The sequence below is a fragment of the Macrobrachium nipponense genome, chromosome 26 (genome assembly GCF_015104395.2).
Source record: "Macrobrachium nipponense isolate FS-2020 chromosome 26, ASM1510439v2, whole genome shotgun sequence".
In the NCBI taxonomy this organism is placed as follows: Eukaryota; Metazoa; Arthropoda; class Malacostraca; order Decapoda; family Palaemonidae; genus Macrobrachium; species Macrobrachium nipponense.
In genome coordinates this window covers 35749137-35763670 of record NC_087215.1, presented here as the reverse complement: position 1 = coordinate 35763670, position 14534 = coordinate 35749137, and the positions used below count along the sequence as shown (strand labels likewise).

Sequence of the window (14534 nt, the reverse complement as noted above, 5' to 3'; positions counted from 1 at the left end):
ATGCTTTCATGTACAGTAATGAAATCCTCCTCTACATCTCCGGAAAACTCTGACAGTTTTGAAACCTCAACAAACCGCAACCCCTAAATCTTGCCTAACTCTGCACAAACGATTCTTTCTACGAGATGAAATTTCCTGCCCTACCATTGACTGTTAATGACATCATGAACTAATCTCCTTTGGCCAGTCATAAAACCATGTTACTAACGTTCTAACTATAAGTCGTCATTTATTTAAAGATATACCGTCTTTGTGTATACATGAACATGAACTGTAAGAACATTGGAAGGACCACTGCTTGTTTCGTATTTCCTTTCTTGCAATTATAATGTTGTCTAACTGGAAAATGGAAATACTTCGTAAATACATACATACATACATACATACATACATACACACACACACACACACACACCACACACACATATATATATATTTTTCTTTTATCTATATCTATATATATAGATATATATATATTTCCCAGTTAGACAAAACTATATATACATATAGTATAGATATATGTAAATAATATATATATATATATATATATATACTATATATATATATATAATATAATAAATTATAATATAAAATATTGCAGGAGAAATAAAAGCTGTATGAAATAACGAGCACATGAGGAGGTAAAGAAATTTATTCATTCTGAACATCAGCCATGATATGAACTCAAATTCAACAGAAATGAATGGAGGAGAAATGATAAAATACAGCTGAAAGTTTAGTCTGCTGGCAGTGAATAAAAAAAATGAAATGAAATGTCCGGATAAGCCATAAGTGGAAGGATTACACACACAGCAGATTCCGGTAATGGATGATGAGCCAAGGAAATAAATAATCAATTATGATCTCAAGTGAATAACGTGACTCGCGCCATCGTGATTCAGAAAAGAAAGAAGATCGAAAAGGAGGAAGATAGAGAGCAAGTGAATCATCTGACTTTTATTATCACGATGAGGAAAAGAAAGAAGATCGAGAAGGAAGTCGATGAAGGAAAGATCGAAAAGGAAGACGACCAAGAAAAGAAAGAAGAATCGAAAAGGAAGACGACCAAGAAAAGAAAGAAGATCGAAAAGGAAGACGACCAAGAAAAGAAAGAAGATCAAAAACGAAAAGACAGCAAAAAAAGAAAGAAGATCGAGAAGGAAGTCGATGAAGGAAAGATCGAAAAGGAAGACGACCAAAGAAAAGAAAGAAAATCGGAAAAAGGAAGACGACCAAGAAAAGAAAGAAGATCGAAAAGGAAGGAACAGCCAAGAAAAACGAAAGAAGATCGAAGATAAAAAAGGAAGATTGACCTGGAAAAAAAAGAAGATCGAAAAGGAAGGGGGGGGGGAAACGATCAAGAAAAGAAAGATCGAAAAGGAAGGCGACCAAGAAAAGAAAGATCGAAAAGGAAGATGATCAAAAAAAGAAGAACGAAAAGAAAGAAGATCGAAAAGGAGGAAGATGATGAACAAGTGAATCATCTGACTTTAATCATCACGATGCATAAAAGAAATATCGAAAAGGAAGAGAAGAAGAAAAGGAACAAACGATGATAAAGGAACATCGAGTCGAAAGTCAAATAAAAAAGAAAAAAAAAGAGAGAGAGAAAGAGAGAAAAAAAACGTTTAGATATCTGGACTGTCCCAGGAAGCAATACCGGACTTCCGGCACTAAGAGAAAAAGAACACGTCGAGGAAACCCTTGATTCACGGCGACCGGATTTTGCAAACATCCGAAAATCATCCTTTAAAGTCCACTAAAATTCGCCCTTCCTTGAATGTAAGGTTCCACGTAATGCTGTGCAGTCAGAGAATTATGATTATCTGAACCATGTAATTGCGCATGCGTACGCACAGCCAAGTGTATAAATTAGGTCTTGAGAGAGAGAGAGAGAGAGAGAGAGAGAGAGAGAGAGAGAGAGAGAGAGTCGAGGACATCATTCTAAAATTTACCTCTCTCACGTAAAAGAACCATTAAAAGCAAAAGATTTCTAATCGATTGCCACCGTACATTAACTCACCGTATTTCCATAGAAGGGAAATTAATTCTGTTTTTATCCATCCTGAAAATAAAGATGGAAAAATGAGTCGGAACGGCACTGCAATTCCCCGACCTGACCCGTCATGAAACGAAGTTCACAGGTCATTTGCCCTTCTACCCGGATTTTCATGTTCCTTTACGAAGGCGTCTTTCAGCGAGAGTAATTGCGTATGAAGTCATCGAAGGTCGTTCGTTCCGATATGCCACGAAGAAGAGCAAGTGATGAGAATGCGAGGTCGACTGACACATGACGGTTGCTTCCATGGATACGGAGGAAGGAGAAGACTGAATGCTGATTCGTTAGAAAACCTGGACTCAAAATGTCATCTGTGCCAAGTTACATTACTCTTACCTTGAACCAGAGGTCATGTTTACATGTTGTTAGTCTATGTAGTGATTATGCAGCATGAACAAAGGTACGCATTCAACATGGTACAGGATACTACTAATTATATCTTTAATACTACCTCTTCATTTCAATCCGAGTGGCAACCCATAATAAAAAGGATATAATGTAAGATACCGAAGTGTTTGCCAAGAAATAATATTCCTTGTTATGCGTAACGCAAAACAGCTTAGATGAGGTGATTCCGGGTTATTTTGATCACAGAGCAGGACAATTTCAAAAGAGGGTATGCCAGATATTTATAGCTTCCATTTCTCACACCGATTAGAAATAAATAACAAATTGACTCCGCTATTCCAAGAACTTGCTCGATTTCTTCAAACTAGGTCTTAGTAGCAATCGTGCACAAAAAGCTATTTAGTGACAGGTAACTATAATTGCAGATTTATTTAGAAAATTTATTGTTAGAGAAATCTTAAAATATTAATAACGTAGATGAAGCACAAGTAACGATTCAAGAGAAATACATAACACTGATTAATTTCCTATTATTCAAGGAAGTCAGGAACTTGGAAAAAATAAGATACTACCAATTCACAAGCAATACACCAATACAGGAATAATAAGTAAACTAAAGTCCTACAAATCTGATGATCCTTCCCACTAGTGCCTGAACACACACACACACACACACACACACACACACACACACACACACACACACACACACACATATATATATATATATATATATATATATATATATATAGATATATATACAAGTAATCCTTCAATCATCGGATACCATTATCCAGAACCCGACATGGATTCGACATACCCGGACCAATGACCAAGGCCTCAAATGTGTGTGTGTATATATATATATATATGTATATAATATATATATCTTATATATTCTATATATATATATGTAATTATATATCTATATATATATATATATATAATATTTATTTATATTATTTTTTTTTATTTTGAAATCTAATCTCTGATGACTGGTAATAATGCGCAGCCTCACGTAAATGCTGAAAACACTACTTACACTCAGAAACAGACTGAGAATGGGGTTTTAGTGAGTGGGAGAGCTGAGAGCAGTTTCCTTTGCTGGGAGGGGGGTCGGGATGCAGTGTTCAGTGTTGGACAGGTGAAGTGGGCTAGGTAGCCTCTGCCTTGCTAGAGCTTCTTTTGTTTCCGGTTTTTATGTTTATAAAAATCCATAATTTTAATAAAGGATATGTACAGTATTGCACTGTAACTTGTTATGAAATATATCAGACATGAAGACAGTGTATGTATTATGTATGTGTATATATACGTATATATATATATATATATATATATATATATATATACTATATCATATATATATATATATATAGCATATAACAAACACTCCTTCCCTTTTTATTCATATTTTAAGCTATTCTCATTTATACATTTTATTATATTTTCTATTTTTTTTCATTTCTCACAAGCCAAAAGATAAATGTAATCATGTGTGTGAGGAACACACTTACGCACACTTTCATTCTCATTTGCTGGCGTTGGTGAACTTAATAGTTTGCTTTGCTTTGTATTTTAAGCTTGATTTTTCCACTACTGCACTGTAACAAAGCAAAAAAGGTTAAGAGGAGATACAACTCGTTATTGAGAAATGTCAATTGTACTAAAGCTGTAAACAACTGAAGTATGAATATACATATACTCGTGTATCATTCAATCATCATACGATCCTTAAAATTTCGTCCCCCCTAAATATGACTTCATCGTATCTTGTGTATCATGCGAGTTTCATTTAACATAGCCCAGGTAATGTTAGGCTAACATCTTTTCCTCAGTAAACCCATCTTGAAAAAATGAGATTAAATAATAAAAATAGTCTTTTGCCTACCGAACAAATCTCATTTTCATAACCCTCTCCTGTAACTGACAACCACTTACCAAAGAACTGACATAAACAACATCGAGTGAGATGTAAAGAAATGAATCTGGAAACGGCTGTTTGGCGATTTTGAGGGATTTTACTTTGACCTATATATACTAGATTTACATTTATGTGCAAAAAAATACCAGTTAATTTCCAAAGTAACATTTGCTTTTCGTTTTAACTTTTAAATATAAAAATAGATTCAGCTGATTCTTTCGCTAGTAGCTCTCAATCAGCTGATCCTGAGAACCGAAAACATTACCAAATGCAAATTGGGCATGATGGTTTTTTTTTATAAACATTATAATGATGATGTAACAGGATAATAACAGATGGTTTTTTTTATAAACATTATAATGATGATGTAACAGGATAATAACAAAGTATAAATGGATTCAATAAGTTAATTATCATTACCATTTCCTTTATCTTAAATACAGCAGTAATAGCCTACCTGACTTTATGCAAATAGTTACCGAGTGTAATACCTAGTCTAAGTCATAATGTTGTTCTCACATACACATTTATCTTGTTTATGGTAATTCAATATGGCAACAACTAAAAAGTTGCTGACTTTAAAAATATTTTATTGGTCATAAAATCACGGTAGGGTATGGGTATACACGGGTTGGCTACCTATCTTACGAATTGTGTCATTTACGAGAGAGAGAGAGAGAGAGAGAGAGAGAGAGAGAGAGAGAGAGAGAGAGAGAGAGAGAGAGAGAGAGAGAGAGAGAGAGAGAGAGAGAGAGAGAGAGAAGAAGGGGTTGCATTTTAAAGTGTATTTATGCAGTATATTTTGTTACAAATATAGGGGAACAAAGGTAGATAATTGCCTTTTGCATAAAGTTTTCAGTTTAAATTGTGATGGTTGTTATTTAACTGGATATTATATGCTCACAATTACTTGGTATTGGCAAGGTTAAATGAGAAAGGGTATGCAGCTGCCCATGAACAGCTCTAGATTTTTTTTACTCGCTATTATCCAAATATTGCCATTATCTGACCACATGGCCCCATTAATCCGGATAACTGAAGGATTATATATATATATATATATATATATATATATATATATATATATATATATATATATATATACATAATATATATATCATACATCATATATAAAGCTGACGGTCAGACTATGTATGCATGTATGTATATGCGTATATTCACTATAATCGGCGAAACTGTTGGACCAAATTGTACCAAAGTCGGAACATATATGTAGATTTTATAGGGGATAGTTTTTAACGGGTGCCGTTTGATCAGGATATCCGGCCATGCTAACTTTATTATTATTCGTAGAGAAAACAGAAAGCATTAATCTGATAGAACTTTTCACGAGGAATCAAAAAAGGCTATTAACTTTCGTCTGCAATGAAAAATAACGATGATGTTAGGGCATGGTTTCACCGGGTACCGGGTTTTGATCCGAATATCCGGCCATGGCAACTTCTTTAATATTTAGTTGTAGAGAAAAGAAAGAAAATTATTTTTATAGAACCTTTCACGAGGATTCCAAATATGCTCGTACTTCTCTTCTACGATGAAAAATAACGATGATATTACGGTGCAAACAATGACGGCCTACGGTTTCCCTATATATATATATATATATATATATATATATATATATATATATATATATATCTATATATATACTATACTATATATCTATATATATATAATATTTTTTATATAGTATATGGATATATATATATATATATATATATGATAGAATCTATATAATATATATATATATATAGTGTAATCGTGGGCCAACCTCCTTTCTGCAGAACTTAACTTTTCTCAAACCTCCCTCGGTCTTCTTCTTTCAGAGACCCTTTTTCGAGAATGCTGCTTTTTGTTTGTTTTGTTTGTTTGTTTGTATGGTTGCATGGAACCAGTGGTTATTCAGCAACGGGACCAACGGCTTTACATGACTTCCGAACCACGTCGAGAGTGAACTTCTATCACCAGAAACCTGCTCCTTTTTACCACTATAACACTTTCGTTTCATAGGTGATGTGTTTTGCATTAACACAGCTAGAGTTAGACTTGTGGATATCTAATCCCCACTCTATGATGCCAATTTCTTTAAAGTCTTCGTCCAACCTCTACCGCTGCCGCTGACATCGTCTACCAAGGACCTCAGGCTGTTTCATGGTAATTGGTTCCCTTGACTATACTGCTCTTATTTGGTGAGTGAACGTTTCCATCTTGTGGACATGAAAATATCATTCCTCTGAGTCCTCAACTGAGAACTTTTTTGGGAAAGGAAAGGATGTTCTATATAAATGAAGCAGTACTGTTAACGTTGTAGAGAAGCTAGTTCTCTTTAAAATATACCTTAAATTTCTACTGATTTTTTTAATAATTATGATCGGTTCTATCAGTAATTTTTAGAAGCATTTCAACATATAATTGGATTATATGAATATTTAGATCAATTCTATCGCGATTTTCGCATTCAAGTAATTCCTGATGAAAAGTAAATTTACAAATGGAAAGAAATGAATAGTTTACAACTTGCAACTCAGTCTGTACATTGCGCTATTGGTTCTTTGAATAATATAGTAATTCAAGGACGCCCCAACCATATCTTGGAAATTACTTGAAGGAAATGTGTATTTTTCTTTCTTGAGTTGTTGCATCAAGTTTTAAAAATTCGTGTCTTTCTTCTCATTCTCTCTTTCTCCTCCTCCCCCGACCTCATTCCGAACTCCCAAACCGCTTCCCGTCCTCCAGGCTAATCCATAAACTACTGTCCTTTCATTGCAAACAAAGGGAAACTTTGATTAGTGTGGAAAATGTGCACTTTTTACGTCTCTTCGCATCTGTTTTGCCGTCTGAGAGAACAAAAAGAAAGTTCTAGACGCACTGGAAAAATAAATACGAATCCATTCCTTGATTAAACACTTCTCCCATAGACGAAGGCTATTTCAAGAGACGCAACGTGAGTTAAGATAATCAAGGCAGCTTCCACGAAAGCATTTCCTAAGTTTTTCATTAACAGAAAAAACTTTAGTAGTGTTTTAACGTCTGTAAATGGGACCAAAGAGTACGTACTTTTTTCTTTTCCGAGCACATTCATCTCGTTGCTTAATCAGTTTATGACTGGGTACGTATCCCAATTTGGCCTGAGTTCTGTAAGTGCAATATCCATATCATTAGTTTCGAAAGTGGTCGTGAAAAGATGCTTCCATTACAAACATTTCTACAAACGCGCGCACACACACACACACACGTATATATATATATATATATATATATATATATATATATATATATATATATATATATATATATATATATACATCTAATAAAAGGAGCCCATAAAAACGCCAAAATATGTGAAGAAATTACTATATTTTAGAGACTGCTGTCTCTCTCTTCAGGTAGGTCATGAAGAGAGAGACAGCAGTCTCTAAAATATAGTACTTTCTTCCTTTATTTTGGCGTTTTTATGGGCTCCTTTTATTAGATGGAATTCTGTTTTAACAGAACATTTTTACCAGTCATATATACATACATACACACACACAAACTATATATATACGTATCATATATATATATATATATATATATATATATATATATATATATAATATATATATATATATATATATATATATATATATATATATATACTACACAAATATAATATAAATCTACTAGGCACTCTTTACCACATGCGTATGCAACTGTAATAACCACAATGCTCTCTCAACTTCTCGAATCCTTCACACTTTTTGGTTTCGCTTGTCAGCACCAAATGCCTACCCCAGCCCCCCCCCCCGCCCTCCCCTCTCTCTCTCTCTCTCTCTCTGTCTCTCTCTCTCTCTCTCTCTCTCTCTCTCTCTCTCGGCTATATTATTTATCTAGCCTTCATGGTTGTTTCCAGTGCACTGTATGGAAAACCCGATGAGGGAGACAGGTTCATGACCTAATACATCCAACCTGAAGAAAAGGAGTAAGAGTGTAAAAGAAGATAGGAAAAATGCAGACCTTTAGCGGAAGAAGCCAAAGGCCTTTAAAGACCTTTAAAGAATGGAGCCAGGGAGGAGAGCGAGCAGAAGAGTGAGGGACCCAAACAATCGGAAGACTGCTGATCACCGCAGTGTACAGTAAATGGGGGAGAAAAAGACTCATCAGAGCATCGTAACAGCAGCTGAAGCAGAACTTGAAAGAGAGAAATGTGATCAAACGAATCGGCTTTCGTTCTTGAGGGAGAGAAGCGTTAAAACTAGTCAGGATAAGTCAGGTAACTGGGATAACTTTTATAAAGTTATCATCGAAAGTTTCAAATTGCTAAGTATCGGTAGCAGTCACATTTCATTTCCACCACACAAATTAAACGAAACTAGATGGAAAATTAGAGAGGAATATATTCAATAACAATTCAGTTTGTTTTGATAAGGGGGACTATAGCCAATAAACACATTATTATTATAATTTTACCAATACCTAAGCCTATACTTCTCACCCCAAATCCTTTGCGTAACTACTTTAGCAGGCACTGCCTGCGATCAATGAGGCATCTGAAACCGTGTCGGGATGTTCAAGCACACCAAAATACAAGAAGAATTTGCTCTTGAACATTTTCTTTTATATGCGTCACCAGTTAAACCTTCGCTGGCCATTTGGCCATAGGAACAATTTTGTCTTTTCTCCCGCAAAGTGTTTACAAACATGGCTATAAATCCATATTCTGACCATTCCACGTTTATATTCCACATATATTATTTTGAACTACCAAACAAACATATAGTTACACGTTCATGCTGGGACAGAGATTTTATTTAGTTACAAAAATTGATCAAAGACATTAAAATATTATTAACTTTCAGGTAGCAAACAAACACAAAACTTCAAAGTTTGACGCATTTAGGAGCAAAAATAGATCAAAGACAATATATAATAACTCATCATTGAAATGCATTATTTGCATAAATGATTAAAGTGCAACAGATTCAGCACCCTCGTGTCAATTGGTAAAGCTGTTCCTGACATGAGGACCTACTTTGATTTATGTATGTGCCCCTTCTTGAAACAGTGCCTGAAGGTTTGCCTGTTGGGTATATAATGAACAGGTGGAATTCCTAATGGGGCTTCTCGTTAAACATTTGTGACATCTAGCAAAATTTGAACACCTCCAGCAGAAAAAAAAGCTTCAACACCATTATCATTTCCTGGAAATGCAGTTCTCTGGTAAATGACCCATGCGTTACACACGCAAAGTCCGTCACCTCTACACATTCATCGGTTTCTTGAATGGGGGGGAGCATACTACCATTGTCAATGCCACCCATCATGCATTGTATTCTTTGATGACATGGGGGTATTTACCTTACCCATGTAATCTTATTTTTATACACCATTGTCTTCTGGATGGTATAATGACAAGCTTGTCCTTTCACTGGAGGGCCAAGATAGGGTTACCTGAGCTGTAGCCTGTGGTGGCCCTCTTCACAGACTTTTTCTCAGCCTCCTTCGCTGAAATGGGGGGTGCACTGTCCACGTAACGGACTCTTGTAATCCCAGGATATTTGCACCAAAATGACTTCCCAAGTCTATGTTGGTGAAGAAATTGTCAGCACAGATGCAAAAGCTGTAGGGATTCTTTGCGGTCTTGACACGGGCGATTACATTTTTGCTATTAACCGGCATTAAGGATTTCTCAGCAGACAATGCAATGTAGTTTGGAGATCATCAGCATCTTCCAACTCCTCATATTCAGACATGTCCTGTTCACTGAAGTTTTTGTGTTACAAAATATGCTGCATTGACATAGAAATGAAGCTTAAATATAAATTATTACAATAAAACAGGAAATCTATATCTCAAAAGTAACTGCAAAAACTCCCACTACAGATATGTTCCCATGACAATAGACAACTCTTTCCTTTCATCATTTCTTAATGAACTGATGCAAGTCAGATCCTAGATTTTTTTTAGGATAAGCGAAAGAAAATTACACAAATAACACTCGTTACAAAGCATATAAATGGCTTCGATACAAATGGCCCGTGTTATTTACATTGTTCCTTTATATCTACTCTATCATTATTGACCCTTTTAACCTTTTACCAAGAATTGCTTTTACTGGACTTTTAAAGAACAAGGTTTCCAACACATACACAAAAGTGTGTTCCAGGAACTCCATCCTGGGTAAATCTTATGTTTTCAAGAGCTCCTTAAATCATCAGGATTACGATAACAGAAGTTTACAAATCTTCTCTCTAATACTGTTTTGTTGGCGATAGATGGCGCGGTAAATGGTGACGGAAGCTGTGCCCATCATCGTGACCGTATTTAACATATGGCTACATTTAAGTCAGTTGACGAAGAAATGCTGAGACGGCAAAACCAAGTGAGTTGCTGAAACATGTCGCAAGAGGAGAGACACTGATCGCTGACTCCTCCTCGGTAAAGTAGTAATTCTCAATAAGAAAAATCTCCCTTTGCAGAAAATGCCTTGGGAATTCACCCCAGAAGACATGCAAATGAACTAAAACAGAAGAATATTGAATTTGGGCCAAAGGCCAAGCGCTGGGACCCGTGAGCTCATTCAGCGCTGAAAGAGATACTGATAGTAAGGTGTGAAAGGTGTAACAAGAGGAAAACCTCGCAGCTGTACTAGGAAACAAATGTGAGAGAGGGTGGAAAGTAAGATGGAAGAAAGAGAATATGAACGGAGGTACAGTTAGGAAAGGAAAGAGGTTGCAGCTAGGGGCCGAAGGAACACTGCTGAGAACCTTAAGAAATGCCTACAGTACACCACGTGAGGTGCACTCTACGGGAACAAATGAACTAGGAATGAGGGATTTCCCTCCTACTTACAGAACATGGAGATGATGAGTGAGGCGTCTGTAATGTTGGCCGTGACGTGGAAGTGGACTGAATCTCGGGTCTCAAGGCGGCAGGTGAGGTGCGCATTGCGATGACGCGGTTCCAGATCGCTGATGGTCAGCTGGTTGATGGCCACGTCCTCTTCGGCAGATGCCCACGTGGTATCTATGGGCACCCCCTCCAGAAGCCATACCAAATTGATCACTTGGGCATTACCTTTAGGAAACAGAAAATTATATGAATTAATCAGCAAATTCATAAATAAATCGCTTTAGAAATAAATTACTGTCCAGTTTTATGTTCAAGAGCGCTTTTCCTTTGATTTCAAACAAAAATAAAATGCAAAAGTATTTCAGAGAATATTTATAAAACTGACAATAATTCTGTAATTCGAATCAACTAAAAAAAAAATGAAGCATTTACAAAAACTCTGCTCCAATTTCAAATCTGAAGACTCCAAGTGGTAATGGGAAACTAATTCAACTTTGCAAATTGAACATAACCCTAAAAAAACAGACTGATATTTCTGACAGTTGTCGATTAGTTTATTAGATTTGGCAAATTAAACACGTAACGAATGTCTAATAAGCATTGTTTACATGTTTCCATAACACAGGCCTTCGTGCAATAAGACAAAAGGCGGAAATTTGGCTGCGGTAGAGTGTCAACAGCCATTTTAACAAATTAACTAACTGATCATTGTTATACATTACAATGATATTACTGTAAATTGCATCACAACCAGCATGAAATGATATTTAGGATATATTTATGAGCTCTATCCGGCAAAATTTATTGCAGAACGGAATTTATGAGCCTAAAAATATTGTCACTACGACATGGCGCCACTATTATAAATGTTCGCTCTACTTTGGAAACGCTCATAATCCGAAAAATCGTACCGGGCATGTGCAATACCAACTGGTATCTTCAAATAGCTTCGGACGATAAAGAACTCAGCCAATTTTCGTAAACATGGCACCAAATTTCATTGAAGAATGGGGGACAGTTCTGCTTGTTCCACATTATTATTATTATTATTATTATTATTATTATTATTATATTATTATTATTATTATTATTATTATTATTATTATTATTAATATTCAGTAGTAAAACCTATTCATATGGGACAAGGCCCCAAGGGCCACTGACTTGAAATTCAAGTTTCCAAATATAGTCTTCATCAGGAAGAAGCAAAAGGAAGTAAAGGAAGACACAGAAAGAAAAGATACCACTTATTCATTTTCGCTTGAACTTCTGAAATTCCAATAGTATGTTTCTCAGAAAATAAAATATTCAAGTTGAAAAAGGAACTCAATGGAAAAGCAGCGCAATAAATTTAGGGCGATCGTGGATTTACATGTGGAGAAGTGTCCGTTATTACTTACAAAATTATAATGATTACAGGGAATTTGCAAGCGATATACAAGGAAAATGAAATAGACTTCTGGTCTAACTTTAAAGCACTCATTCTGACTTTCATACCTAAAGTAGAATGTCTTGAAAAGCTTTACAGGTGTTTCTCAGGCATTATTGCTCGTTCATATCCGTCTTATCAATATTACATCTCTTGCAAGAAAACAGTAAAATATATCTGGCAAGAGGAATGTGTCCTATTAATTTCATGGACATTGTTCTTTTAAACTCTCTGGCATTCTATGTTTTTCAATTCATTTTTCTGCATATTGGTTTTTTTCATTTTTTATTCCATTTACATTCTCAGTGAATTCTCAGCTACAAGTAACATTCTACAACTGGGCAACAAAAGAAGCATCTTTACGGCGATGTCTGCAAATGGAATGCTAATATAGGCACTGACCAATGATCTGGGAATGATGACTGTTTGGTGTCGAAAGCACCCGATAAGAATAGCCATCTCAATATCTCTAATCCAAAAATATTCTATACCACTATATCTGTGACTAGACGCAGGAAATGAGACATATGTTATTGATCTGCGCTACATAAGTGTTTGGCTTTTTCACTTAATTAAGACCATTTATGGGGAAAGGTCACAGCTAAGTGTAAAGAAACATTCTGAGGTAAAAGCTGAGAAATTAAAAAACAAGTAAACAGGGTAATTTCTGTATGACTGGCATGGCTTCCATGCAAAGTCCTGAGCTTTTTTCCTTTAAACTAAAATCAAAACGTTATTTTTGGACAAATTATCTGAACATGCACTCCTTGTTGAGCGCAATTAGTCACGGGAAAAGTGGGGTAAGCCACGCTCGAAAAATTATAAAGCAAATAATATCATGGTTTCTAAAAATAGATGCTAACTGATGATTATTTCTATTCTCGATTTTTTCCATCTGTCCACCCGTCTGTGGTGTTTGCGTATGGTAACACTGCGTCCCGGATTTTAGATAGTTACATTCAGCTTACATTCAACAATTATAATAATATCCTATTTCGAATATTAACGGTGTAATTCGCATACAGTAAATTATTAAAACTCTTTTCAGTTGCAAATGTACACCCAAATATCCTTTTATTTACATAATATTTACACACAGCGAAACTATCTAAAGCCGGGACGCAGTGTTACCATACGCAAACACCACAGGCGGGTGGACAGATGGAAAAAAAACAGAGTATAGTAAAAAATATTTCAATGTTACACATTACTACTGTAAAATTACACCTACAAATGAGCATTTGTGTTTGAATGTGAACTGATCTAATGTTCTTCTTCAGGAGGAACCTGGATTTCCTTACAATCTGTGTATATTATGCTTGAAGTTACAAAATCACTAAGAGAGAGAGAGAGAGAGAGAGAGAGAGAGAGAGAGAGAGAGAGAGAGAGGCGTATGAACAAAAATGGCCACTAACGATAAAATATTGCGTAACATAACTGAAAAAATACCAATATCAGAAATAAAAAATGCGAGAGTAGTAATGAGCACCGAAAACGAAAAAACCTATTCAACCAAGCGTTACAAACTTACCAACCAGCTCTCATGGCGGAGAAGGGATGATTTCGACTCTAAGGACAGAACCTGGATTCGAAAGGATATAAACGACAGAGTCGATAGGATATCAACTTATATCGCTCTTGATAGCCGAGTGGTCAAGTGTCTCTAAACTCTAGACCTATAGGGAATGAATTTCCCTTTGAAGGTAGCTATTTCCAATGTATCACGGATTCGATGTTTAAATGATATTTGTGGCTTAATATTTGTGAATATAAAAAAGTCACTAGATAATTCTATATATATATTATATATATATATATATATATATACATATATATATATATATATATAGATATCCTATATAATATATTTTATGAAAATATTATAATATTCATATATATATAATATATATATATATATATAA

The 14534-nt window shown here is 35.2% G+C and overlaps 2 protein-coding genes across 3 annotated transcripts in view; one reads left to right on the top strand and one right to left on the bottom strand.

Annotated features, from left to right (window-relative positions):
• The window catches only part of LOC135200187 (cell adhesion molecule DSCAM-like), a 361028-nt gene that overhangs the window by 70813 nt on the left and 275681 nt on the right, over window positions 1-14534 (bottom strand). For both annotated transcript variants that reach the window (XM_064228563.1, XM_064228564.1), the window contains one exon: window positions 11184-11408. In XM_064228563.1, coding sequence (XP_064084633.1) covers window positions 11184-11408 — 225 coding nt within the window. The remainder of the gene's footprint in view (window positions 1-11183; window positions 11409-14534) is intronic.
• Window positions 267-1556, top strand: LOC135199907 (uncharacterized). Its single transcript, XM_064228027.1, has 3 exons — window positions 267-273; window positions 871-1134; window positions 1399-1556. The coding sequence occupies exons 1-3, from the start codon at window positions 267-269 to the stop codon at window positions 1554-1556; spliced, it is 429 nt and encodes a 142-aa protein (XP_064084097.1).